General features: G+C 53.7%; 1 protein-coding gene across 2 annotated transcripts in view; it reads left to right on the forward strand.

The window, feature by feature from the left end:
- The window catches only part of ESRRB (estrogen related receptor beta), a 173658-nt gene extending 171897 nt beyond the window's left edge, over positions 1–1761 (forward strand). For both annotated transcript variants that reach the window (XM_046647062.1, XM_046647061.1), the window contains one exon: positions 838–1761. In XM_046647062.1, the coding sequence (XP_046503018.1) occupies positions 838–1082 (245 nt within the window). In that variant the 3' untranslated portion in view covers positions 1083–1761. The remainder of the gene's footprint in view (positions 1–837) is intronic.
- Positions 1762–13174: the final 11413 nt, after the last annotated feature.

Genomic DNA, 13174 nt, shown 5'->3' on the forward strand with positions numbered 1-13174 from the left:
TGATGTTGATGGTGATGGTGATGATGGTGATGATGATGGTGAAGATGATGGTGATGAAGGTGGTGATGATGGTGATGATGGTGGTGGTGGGGGTGATGATGGTGATGAAGGTGATGATGATGGTGATGATGGTGATGATGGTGATGATGGTGGTGGTGGTGAAGATGATGGTGATGAAGGTGATGATGGAGATGAAGGTGATGATGATGGTGGTGGTGGTGATGATACCACTAGCTGGGCACTTTGAGACAAGTACTGTTTTAAGCCCTTTACTTGTATTAAGCTCTTTACTGGACAACACTCCCCAGAGCCCCTCCTTCTGCTTGCTTCTCCCTTCCCTTCACACCCTTCAGGGCAGGTCCAGAGCTTGTGGGCCTGTAGGAAGCAGGGGATGTGCAGAGGTAAAGTATGGCTATTATCTCATTTCACAAGTGAGGAAAATGAAGCACAGAGAAGTTAGATAACTTGCCTAAAGTCACACAGCTAGCAAGTGAGGGATGCAGGATTCCAACTCCACCTGTCTGGCTCGAGTCCACCCGGCACCTTCAGGACAATGACAGGTCTGCTCATGTTCAAGCCCTTCAGGGTCTCCGCTGCCACCTCTTGGTGGTTTCTCAAAAGTGTCCTCCAGAGATACAGATCTCTCCCTGGGTCAGAGCCCCAGCTCTGTCATTGGCCTCAGACTGGCAGCTTAACCTCTCTGAGCCTCGGTTTCCCTTTTTGTAAAGTAAAGATTTGCAAGGCTCCAAAGCAGAGACCCAAGGGCCAGGGGTGGCCCCCACGCCCCAGGGCAGCGCTCTCCAGCCACGTGCGCTGATGCTCACCCTGTGCCCACAGATTCCATGTACATCGAGGATCTGGAGGCAGTCCAGAAGCTGCAGGACCTGCTGCACGAGGCGCTGCAGGACTACGAGCTGAGCCAGCGCCACGAGGAGCCGCGGAGGACGGGCAAGCTGCTGCTGACGCTGCCCCTGCTGCGGCAGACGGCTGCCAAGGCCGTGCAGCACTTCTACAGCGTCAAACTGCAGGGCAAGGTGCCCATGCACAAACTCTTCCTGGAGATGCTGGAGGCCAAGGTCTGATGGCCCGGCACGCGTACCGGCTCCTGCCCACGGACGGACACACAAACGGACGGACTGACCCAGAGACCTCCACAGCCACCAGCCTCGACCTTCAAGCCCTGTATCATGGCCACGAGCGGTCCCAGAGGAAGGGGTTTCTCGCCCCCAGCTGTGTGCGGAGTCCTGGGTGCCATGGGGCGGGGGACCGGGAGGGGAGGGCAGGGCGTGGGCTCACCTGTAACTGGCTTTTTCTTTGGTATGTTTTTCCTTCTCATGGGCAGTGCGGAGGCCCAGCCAGGGCTGACTCCCCGAGACGGGAGACCACTGAGGAAGTGCCCCTTTCCCACCAAACCACCAACAGGCAGCGTGTCTGTTTCCTGACCCCACCCCACCCTGCCCTCCCCCACCGAGGGCCTGGGTGGGCAGTGCTCAGTGCCCAGGATTCTGGCACACTCACGTTGGGTGCCACCTGGAGGTTTTCCTGTCCCAGGGGGCAGGCGCTTTCTTCCCTACCTCCTCTGAGGTTCTTTGGGGCCCCTCAAGAGGCCCTACACGTTCCACAGTCCAGACGGGCTCCCTTCCTCCATCTTTCCGCTCAGCTCAGCACACACTCAGCTCCCAGCCAGGACTCACCATCGGAAGAGTAGCCGCCAGCACTCACACGTTTTCCTGGGCGCCCCGCCCCTCAGCACACCTCCACCTGCTCATCACCACTGCACAGGGCCTGCCGAGTCCCCCAGGAGTCCCCCTTGCTACTTCCTGCCCCTACCTCAGAGCTCACTCAGACAGTGGGTTCAGCCAGCCAAGATGACTTCAGGGCCTGTAGCCCGGAACAGTGCTGGCTCGGAGAAGAGCAAGGTCCTGACAACACTCCCCGGAGCTCCTCCTTCTGCTCGCGTCTCCGTGGATGTGCGGGGGGGGGGGGGGGGGAGGTGGGGCCGGCCCCATCCGAGGGCCCCTGGGCGCTCTGATTCTCCACTGACAGTCCCGGGGGGTCGGGGCAGGATGGGGAGAGGCCCACACCAACCTTTGCTGAGCACAGAAAGGCCCAGAAGCAGAGGTCAGCAGGCAGGGGAACCCTGAGGCCAGCCTGCCTGATCCTGGGTGGCCTCCAGGCGCAGTGGACAGCATGACAGCCTCGCCCCTGCCTTCCCAAGGGCTGGGCGAATGGGGGCCACAGGAGGGGTTGTTCCCGCCACCCTTGGACTAAGGAGTGTGGAGGCACACTGCGAGGGCCCAGCTCTGACCGGACCCCCTCAGGCCTCCTGGCTGCTCTGTAGGGTGACCGACCACCCTGGTTTGCCCAGGACTTTCCTGGTTTTAGTGCTGAAAGTCCCATGTCCCAGGAAACCCCTCTGTCCCGGGCAAATAGGGACAGTTGGCCACCTGACTTGTGTGAGTGGCCACGAAGTCCATGATAACCCACTCGGCGGGCAGCCTCAATACCCCCAATGGTGCACACAGGTTGGCTGAGGGCTGCTTAGGGATCTCGAGAGTGAAGGGGCATTAAATGTGATGGAAAATGCCACCCCCCCCCCCCAGCAGCTACCTTCTAAAGCAGGGATCAGGGCAGCCCCACCTGGGACACTTTTCTGGGGACTCCACACCCATTCTAACCCAGCCTCCTGTGGCCTGGACCAGCACACCAGGAGGCCGGGTGCCCTGTTCCACAGGCTCGAGGCTTTTCCGAGGGAAGCAGCTGCTGCTGGTGCTGCCTCGCTGACTCTCCGCCTCCCCCCCTCCCCCCACCGCTCCTCCTGAACTTCCCCTCCTGGACGGGCGAGGTCCCCCAGGCAGGAGGGTTGGCCACAACCCAGCAGCTCTGTAGGGGTTTTCCGATGTCCTCACACGGAAGATGTCCAGGGTTCCCAGGGCCCTCAAGACGAGTGGGGGGTGCTCCTCTCCCCTCCCTTTTGCCTGTGGGAAATCGGAGGCCACAGTCACTTGACGCTTGACGTCAGCATTGGAATTACGACCTTATCCGGGATGCTTCCTCCCCAGCTCCCCTTGCAGGATCTGAGCGCAGGCACAAGCACCTCCTCAGCATCAGGCACCGAGGCCAAAACCCAAGTCTAACCTAACCTAACATTAGGGCCTGTGCCCCAAGGTCTGAGTTGGAGAGACTTCCCTGGGAGAGAACGTGGGGTCTGCGCTGAGAGCGTCCCCAAGAGTCTCGCTGTGCCCTGTGCTTGAGGGGGTGGGGCAGAGGGCGGCATCGAATCGCCCCGCACCCCATTCTCTGCAGCATCACTTCCTGCTCAGGCAGGAGGGCTCGAGCCGCCAGCCAGGGCAGGGCTTGTGTGCACCTGCATGTGCAGTCCGTCTTCTCTGGGAGGAGCATCTCCGGCCAGCCGTGCGCCTAGGTTGGGCGGGTGTTGTTCTGCACACAGGGTAGCTTTCCCTCGCCGGATCCAGGGCTTCTGCTGCCGTCCTGGCGTCAGAGCCTGTTTCGAGCAGGAGAGGGGGCGGTAGTCGTGATGGCTGGGTGCCAGTGAGGTGGACGCTGGGGCTGCTTTTATGCTTAAACAATTCCAGCGGCACCAGGAAATGTCCCAGGGACAAGGGGAGGTCCGTGCGATGGGAAGGCCAGGCCCCGGTTTGTACTTGATGGGTCCGTCAACGTTCAGAGAAAGAGTTGACCTTCTCAGTTCCTGCTTCTTAGTTGGGGGCCTAGCCAGCTCGGGACTCCCTGGGAAGAGGGCGGCCCTGACTTAGGTGGGCTGGTGGAGTGAGGAGAGTTTAGGGCACCCTGCCCCCCAACAGAGCGGAACTCACGTTTACCCCAAGTCTGCTGTTCCCGGAAAATCTGTAAAGAGGAAATAGCCCTTCTTGCTTGTACTCTCATGATACAGGTCATTGAAATGAACCAAGAAATAAAATGTACAAATCCAACCATGGAGAAGGTGGTATTGGCTGGGTTTTGTCTGGTCCCTGTGTCCCCACTCTTTCCAAAGCTTATGGAGTGGTTCTGTCGCACGTGAACCTGAACGGTGGCTCCTAGTCTTTGCACACAGGAGACTTCGTTTCTGAGGTCACAAATTTAAGAACCAAGCAGGAAGCTCCCAAGAGCAGATCAGGGTGTTGGCTGGGAGGCCATGGCAGGGCCTTAGAGGAGGCAGAATCCGCAGCCTGGCCTGGGTCCCTTCCTCCAGACTCTCCCCTCCCCCTGAGCAGATGGAGAAGATGGCGGGGAGGTGATGGGGAAGAGGTGACAAACTTGTGACAGGAAGACGGGCCCATGCCCACGGAACAGCACCAAAGAAAAGCACTGTGTGGAAAGATTGTTTTATTTTCTAATAATGATAATATGGCTGGAATGGCTTCTTAAGATGTATATATTTTTTAAAGCGGCAGTCCCTCATTGCCTCATCCACCTGTACGTATTTCTGCCTCTGTATGTGTTCCCCCAAATACCTCGGTGTAAATCACCCTAGGATTCTTCCGTCCTGGTCCCGTGTATCTGGAATCTAATAAATAAGGAACAGCCTCCTGGAGAGTCTCTTCACACATTATCTTTCCGGCTGGCTGGCCCCTGGACGGCCCTGCCCTCTGGTCTCAGGCTGAAGCTAGGAGAGGCCATCAGGAGACCTGGCTCAGCCTCAGAGCTCTCAGGGGATTCAAGTGGGCATTAGAAGGTGTGTTCAGCAGCAGAACTCAGGAATAAACCTTGAGCAGTAGGGTACAGGTCCGAGAAGCCCCTCTACTGCTTTTTATACTTTTAAAATTAATGGCGAGGTACTCTAATGTCAGAGAAATGGAACATCAGATGTATGTGAACCAAAACCAATTCATTGCCTTAGGATTTTAAAATGTATCTGTGTACGCGTGCATGCAACACTGACAGCAGAGAGAGCTCACATGTACCAGGACACACTCAGGAACAGTGAGAAGCAGAGGGGAGGCCCGGAAAGAAATCAAAGGGCACTGTATCAGGATGCCTTTTGTTGCAAGTAAAAGAATCCCAGCTTATATTGGCTTGCTGGATTTATTGCCTTGGATATATGTGAAGTCCAGAGGCGGGGCAGGCATCAGGTGGGGTCTGATCCAGAGGTTCACAAAGTCAGTAAGGCTATGTATGGCTCTGCTTCTCTGATTCTCTCAGTTGTGCTCTCTTATGTCTGTTTGCTTTGTCCTCGAACCAGCCTCTTTCTTGGTAGCAAGAAGACTGCTACTTTTTTATCTCACATCATGAGAGGGGAGAGAAAATCTCTTCCTACAACCACGGAAAATGTCTGAGCTTCATTCTGAACCCCAGTGGCTTTTCTAAGTGAAACACTGACCAGCTTGGGGTGGGACCAGTCTCCCTCAACAGCCTGGTTGCTACACAAGAAAGGTTGAGTTGGAAGTCTAGGCGACAACCAGCCAACCACGATGCCCATGGGACCCACATGTTGGGACAGCTCAGGGTCTGGTCAACTTTCAATGAGCTGTTTGTAAGTTTCCTGAACTCTTGGATGATAGGATCCGCATGGCAGTTTTGAACTCAGTATCTAGCAAGTCTCCTGCGTGGAATGTATTAAGTATTTGAGGGAGTGAAAGTACTGTTTGTGGATTATTTTTAGGTAATTTTCCAGTTCCCTTCACTGCATCTGGTTCGTGTGTTCCTGTGTGTACCCACACACACACCCACACACTCACACTGACACACCCACACACTCACACCCACGCACTCACACCCACACCCACACACAGCTGGTATTCATGCTGCTACCTTAAGAAAAAAATTAGGAAAGAGTCCACCATAACATGATAGGACACAATCAAAATAGAAATATTTATTGGACTATCTGTATTTTAGGATTTTTTGTAATACTTCTTCCTTTGGTATAGATAATTATGATCAGACAAGCTAATAGCTCATTTATTCAGTGGCTTAACCTTCATCTATATGTCCGTCTCTCTTTAATTGTTCTCCAAATATTCTCCCCTTTGTGTTAGCAAGAGAACTGAAGCTGCAAAGAAAGGGGAAAATACAACTAAGGGTCATTCATTCATTCAACAAATATTTATTGAGGGTCTGCCCTGTGCCAGCACTGCTTTGGGCACGGCGACTACATCAGCAAACAGAACTAGCACCGTCTCCACCTCCGTGGAGCACACAGTCTGGTGGGAGGAAGAGAGACAATAAGCGCAATCAAAACCAAGTTATATAGTTTGTTAGAATATGATAAATTCTGTGAGGGGAAGAAAAGCAAGGTATGGGGGATCAGAAATGTGGGGTGGGATATAATTTTAAAAGGAGCCATCAGAGCAGCTTCAATGGGAATGTTACATTGAACAGTAAGCCAAAGAAAGTGAAGGTCACGTGGGGTGTCTGGTGGAAAAGCTCTCCAGAGGGACCAACCTATGCAAAGGCCCTGAGGTAGGAGAATGGCTAGTATGTTCAGAGAACATTAAGCAGGCAAGTGTGGCTGAAGTGGAATGGGTGAGACAAGGGGGAGTGGGGCACATCATGTAGGGGACACGTGGCCATACTAAGTGTGACTTTCACTCTAGGTGGGAGATTTTGAATAAAGGAGTGACATGATCATATGTTTCAACAGGAGCCTTTGGCTGCTGTGTTGATAACAGGCTGTAGGAGGTCGAGGGTGGAAGCAGGAAGACCAGCTAGGAGACCACAGGTGAGGTGATCGTGGCTTGGACCAGAGTCGAAGGAGAGCATGTGTTAAGGAGCACTTGGGTCCTGGGTCTAGTTTCGAGCTGCCAGGGTTTGCTGATGTGGAATGTGAGAGAAAGAGAGGAGACACATGATTTCGAAGATTTTGGCCCCAGCAAAAGAAGAGCAGAGCTGTCATCACTGAAGTGGAAAGACTCAGAGAAGGCAAGTCTGGGGGCCAGGTGGGAGAAACAACCACGGCAAGTTCGAGATGCCGTTGAACGTCCAGGGGAGCCGCCGAGAAGACAGCAGACCACAGGGTCCGCTGGCTGGGGAACGGAATGAGCGACCCTCCACAACAGGTGTTAGCACCGACCATCTTTACCAGCTGCGAATTCCTCCTCCCACCCAGCCACCCCCCTCCAGTGCCCGCTCCCTAGCCTCAAAGGCAGTAAAGTAAAATTCATCGTAGAAACACAGATTTTGGGAGCAGAAAGGGCTTAGAGATCACCTTTGATATCATTAGTGGACAGTCGAGAGAAATGAGCGTAAACTATAACCTCACCCTTGACTCTCGAAAAACCTGGGGTGCTGGAGCGTGTGCTGGGCCGGGATGTGCACAGCTTTTCTTGACCTGATTTGGACTAACAGTTCTCTCAGGAGGGTGACTTTGCCCCCAAGGGTACACCTGGCCATGTCTGGAGACATCTTTTGTTGTCACACTGGGGGATGCTACTGGCGTCTAGTGGGTGGAGGCCAGGGAGGCTGCTAAACGTCCAGCAGTGCACAGGACAGTCCACACAACAAGGGACTATTTGACCCAAAATGTCAGCAGTCGTGAGGCTGAGAAATCCTGATTTACACACGTTCCGGGCATTATCAAGGAAAAAACACCCAGGATTCCAGGGAACAGAATTCGGGGGTGTCAACTCATATTACCAAGCTCTTCCCACTCCTTGATGCCACCCCCGCCTTGCCTGGTCTCACTCTGTCCCCGACCCATCTGTCTGGGGCCAGCATTCCATGCTCTCCATGAACGGTTCCTGTGCAGACCCCCTAGCCAGGGGAGAGTGCTCCGCCCCCAGCCTCCCTGCCATGGGGCCATCAGGGCAGGACCCAGTTTCCTTTCATATGGAAACTTTCGGTTTGGGGAAGCAAGGCAGCTCCTGTGGCTTCATGTCTGCAGGAAGTGGGGAACCCTCTGGCGGACCTCTGGGCTCCCCGTGTAAGGGTGCTGAGAACAAAGGTGACTCCTCCTCCTCCTCCCTTGCCCCAAGTGGCCCTCGCCCATGATTGTCCCCACCTTTCTGCTCCATCTGGGGGTTTCCTCTTATTCCTTCCTTCCCTAGCCTGGGACGGCTTAGCCCTTCAAACTCCAGTGGCTGATGGTCAGAAGCCAGCCTTCTCCTGCACAGGAGTCTTTAGAGACTCTTTTTACTACTTTTTTTTTTTTTTTTTTTTCCGGGAAATTGGTCTCACTTCTTCAGACATCCCTCCACTGTCAGCTGAAAAGCCCAGCCCATCTGTGCGAAGATCCCTCTGGATCATAGCTGTTACAAGGCGAAGCCGAGGCTCTGGGGCCCTCGCCTGTGTACTGGAGTCTCTCGCCACCACCCCAGGGGAGAATACGGACAGGCAGAGCCTCCTCCCCCCAGACTGACATGACAAGGCCCCACGATCAAGCTAGGAGCAAGGCTAAGACAGGGCTGCCATGAATGAGGGGTGCCAGCCAGACTCCTCAGCTGGCCCAGGAGGACTCGAGAATGACCCACCAGCCACAGGGACCGCACTTCCACCCTGGGCCCGTTTTCAAGGCCCCTCATTAAATACGTGTCCCAAATAAAACCTCAGTGCCATGTTCAATAGCCAGCCAGTCACTTCCAAACAACAGTCCCGTAACATTCCCTCCTCTGCCACCCGCTAGATGCCAGCTCTCTGCCATCCAGAGCAGCTCAGCCTCGAGCTTCTCACCACTTTTCTGCACAAGCTAAAAAGAGCTAGAAGCTGATTCAGTAGGTGACATCTCTTCTTACGAGGGGTGGAGGCGGAGGCGGAAGGCTGGAAACCTCACCACCTCACACAGTTCATTTTCCTGCCTTGCAAATTCCCTTCGCCCCCAGAGAACAGACACCCCCTGGAACCCCAGAACGCCACCCTTACCTGCCCCGAGGCTTTGACGCATGCGCTGTAGCGCCCCAGGACCAGGACGTGCCCTTCTGGGGACCCAGCTTCAGGCTCAAAGGCGGGCAGTCATTTTCAGTCTTATTTCAGCAAACACCCCGAAAGGCGGGTCTTTTCTGATCCAGGGTGTGCTCCCTTTTCCTCAGTTAGCCCTTCTTTTTCTGACTGACTGTGTCACTTTGCCCAGCTTTGGACTCATTCATTCATCGCCTGGCCCGGGGCTAGATTTGGGGATGCGGTGGGGGCTCCTGGATCAGCAGAGGAGAGAGACCTGGAGCTAGCAGCTTATGAGGGCATCTTATACGGGAGACTTTAGCAACCTGTGTCACAGGGACGCGAACCTGGCCTTTAGACGGGGCAGGGTTGTCCGAGGAAACCATCGCTGGGGAGCAAGGGGAGGCTGAGACCTGGAGGGGTGGAGGTCGCCAGGTGAGGCTGGGGGAGAGCGTTTCGGGAGGAGAGAGAGCTGTTGAAGGAGAGAGAGGAGAGACAGAGGGAGAGAGAGGCTGATGTGCTCCAGGCTTCGCAAGAAACTAGAAGAAGACCATCTGATGGGCTGGTTGGTGGCAGAGGGAAGGAAGAGAAGAGGGGGCTGGAAACCAGGGGCAGATGGCACAGGGCTTGGTCAGCCATGTTAAGGACATTGCTCTCTATCCCAGGACAGAGAGGAAACCCTGGTAGGATTTTAAGCAGGGGAGGGACATAGTCAGCTCTCTCTCTCCCGCCTGGAGACAGTGGGTCAAGCTTTCTGCCTTCCATGGACTGGCTCCTGGGGTGAAGCACGAGCTTTGGATTCAGAATGACCTAGGCTCAGAAGTCCCTGCTCTGCCATTACTGGCAGTGTGGCCACAGCCAGGCCCCTCCCTTTCCATCTGCACAATGGAGATGATCCACTCTGTAAGGATGCTATGAATGAGGCTATGAATGCTGTGATGCTATCAGGTTACATTAGTGGGATGCCAGCTCTACAGGAGTCCCCCCATATCCGCGGAGGATATGTTCCAAGACCCCCAGTGGATGCCTGAGGCCATGGATAATACCAACCCTGTATGTACTGTGTTTTTTCCTATATCTACACACCTATGGTAAAGTTTAATTTGTGAATTAGGCACAGTAAGAGACTAAAACAATAACTACTAATAAAATAGAACAATTGTACACTCTACTAAAAGTTACCATAGATCTTGACAACCTCAGCATATGATTTCTTTTCTTATTCAGTCGAGAACTTTCACCTTTGCACTTAAAAGAAGCGCTTTATGGCTTCTCTTGGGCATATGCGAATGGCCAGCACCACCACTCTGGTGCTTTGGGGTCATTATTAAGTAAAATAAGGGTGACTTGGACACAAGCACTGTGATACCACTACAGCCGATCTGATAACCGGCTACTAAGTGACTGATGGGCAGGTAGTGTGTCCAGCCTGGAGCTGGACAAAGGGATGACTCACGTCCTGGGCGGGATGGAGCAGGACAGTGCAAGATTTCATCATGCTACTCAGAACGGCACAAAATTTAAAACTTATGAACTGTTTATTTCTGGAATTTTCCGTTTAATATTTTCAGACCACAGCTGACCCCAGGTAACTGAAATCGCAGACAGCGAAACCACAGATAAGGGGGGACTACGGTATCCCAGACACTTTACACATGTTATCCCATTCATTCTCCACAATGAGTGTTTGACGTAAATGCTGCTGCCTTCATTCTAGGGGAGACTAAAGCTCAGAAAGGTTAACCAACTTACTTAAGTTCACAGAGCCCAGATCTGAATCCAGATCTGTACGAGTTCAATTACAGTCTCTTCTCGTAACCGCCTTGCTGTATTTCAGACGAGTCACTTAAGGGCCGGGTGCATCGTAGTCACTCAAGTGTCCGTTCTCCTCCCCACCTCCTCCCACCACAAGGAACCACGTGGTCTCACAGGAGCCACCCTGAGCCGCAAATGTCCCCTGCCAGGGACGGCTTGCAGCCCATGCAGGTCAGCTCACTCTTATTTCCAGCTGGACAGGAAGGAAGGGAGAGAGGGGACACGACAAGCGTTGTCAGAGCCTTCCTACGTGCCGTGCCACTGATGTCCACTGTGGCAATGGGGCCTCTGGAGGGGGGTGCTCTGCCAGGTTGGGGGTTAAGTGGCTTTACCCAAAGTCATGTTCCTTATAAGCAACTGAGCTGGGGTGACCGAGCTGCTGGCCTTCAGACCACATTACTGGGGGGAAAATTCCAGGGACTTCATACCTTATTCCTTCCCACTTGTCTTTGGAGAAAAAGAAATTCAGCCTAACCTTATGTGCCAGTAATATGGTGACATTTCTGTCATCATCCTGAAGGTCCCTGGGGGAAGGCTTAGACTGATTAAGCGAAAGCCTCTCGGCTGTATGCCATCAGAGGTCAGAGCTTAGACAGAAGGAATCCTATGTCCCCTGACAAAACATGGGGGACCTTAGGGGACAGCCCCTGGCCTGCACTGTGGGAGATGGAGGTGGACAGGGAGTCTGGGTAGGTATGTGTGTCCCTCAAACCATGTCTCACAGGTGGCTGGCTCTGGCTAAGGCCACTCTCCAAGTCAAAGGTCCTGCGGGTGGGCATGGGGAGGAGGGACCAGTGTCAGGCGCAGAGGAGGGGGCTGGGTGATCCCTGCCTGGTCCTGGCCAGGGACCCACATCTTCTTCATCTTATGGTGAGTGCAACCCCCTGCTCCACACTGGGATCAGGACCATGGGGGTGGGGTTAGCAAGAGGCCTGTAGAGGAGAGGGATTTGGGACAGACGTGGAAAGTGCTGGCCAAAAGGAAAGAGAATTTGACTCCGAGGAAATGTTCCTGGAAGGAGACAAAGCTTCCCCAGCTTCTTCTGGAAATTGCTTTGTTTAAAATGCAAAGTGTGGATGTGTTTAGATGACATCCCAGCATCCATCACTCTATGCAAATGCCGGCCCTGGGGATGAGGAGCCCCTGTAAGTCACTCAGATCCCCTAGCCGAGGGCGTGTGGCGATGGCAGGCCAAGGGAGCAGCACAGGGGCAGGTGACACTCGCCACCCGGGAGAGGGGCTTGCACAGGGCTGTAGGGGAGGGAGCTCAGCCCGGAGCAGGGGCTAGGTTGGTGGGTCCACATCTGAGCCCAGCGGTAGGGGCGAGCTCGGCCACCTGCACCCCAGCCCCAGGGTGGCTGCTGTGGGATGCGGGATGCGGGATGTGGGATGCTGCTTCAGCTGATGGAAGGAGGGAGCTCTAAACAGGAGCTGCCTGGCTCAGGGACAGTGAATTAGACCCTTTCAGGGAAGCGGGGAGGATGCCTTTGCCTAACCCTCTGCCCCGGAGAAACTGGGGAAATGGAATGCCTGGTTTGGGGTGGCTGGGGCTCTTAAAGCCAAGCCTGCCGTGTGACATCTCACTCAGTCACCTACCTTAGCCTTCTGCCTGGTGTGGTACATCTTCAGGGACAAAAATGTATCATCCCGGTAGGATTTCCAGATAAAATCCAAGATGCCCAGTTAAATTTGAATCTCAGATAAACAAGGGATAATGTTTTAGTATAAGCATGTCCCAGATATTGCATGGGAGTATTTGTCGTTTATCTGAAATTCAAATTTAACTGGTGTGCTGTATTTTTATTTGCTAAATCTGGCAACCGTACACCCTGGACAATCCATCCCACTCTTTGCACACGAGGTCATACGTTGGGCCCACCTCTGCCTTCCTTTCATTTCTGCCCCCATCCTGCTCCTCCCTTCTGGACCACATGCAACAATTTTGCTTCCTCCACTTTATGTTTCACAGGTTACCTCCTACTGCCCACCGCCAATAAACTTCTTGCACACCCAAGTGCATCTTAGCCTCTGTCTGCAGTCCTCGACCCAGGGGAAAACTGCTCAGCCTGGCTCTTAGCTCCACTGCAAACACACGTTCTTCAGTGTTCATACCTGTACTCATCAAGTATTTCTTGAGCTCCTGCTATGTGTCTGACACATGGTTAGACACTGAGGATACAGTAGAAAGCAAGATGGGTATTGTCTCTGCTCCCCTGAGGCTTACCCTCTAGTTGAGTTAGGCAGATTTTTTAAAAAAGCAGCAGTAGCTTCTAATAAAGTCATTACAAGTGTGAGTGCTAGAAAGGAAGCAAGGAGCTGAGATGGAGAAGCATGGCCTGGGAAGGGAACCTCCTTTAGATGGGAGTACTGGTGAGGGCCACTCTTGAAGAGATGACATTTAAGCCAAGATCTGAGAGATGAGAAAATGCTAACCATGCAAAGAGTGGGTGGCAGTATGTTCTAAAAAGAAGAAACAGTATATGCAAAGGCCCTGGGGTGAGATTGAATCTCAGCAGGGTCTTAATGT

This window comes from Equus quagga, chromosome 20, assembly GCF_021613505.1.
Source record: "Equus quagga isolate Etosha38 chromosome 20, UCLA_HA_Equagga_1.0, whole genome shotgun sequence".
Classification (NCBI taxonomy): Eukaryota; Metazoa; Chordata; class Mammalia; order Perissodactyla; family Equidae; genus Equus; species Equus quagga.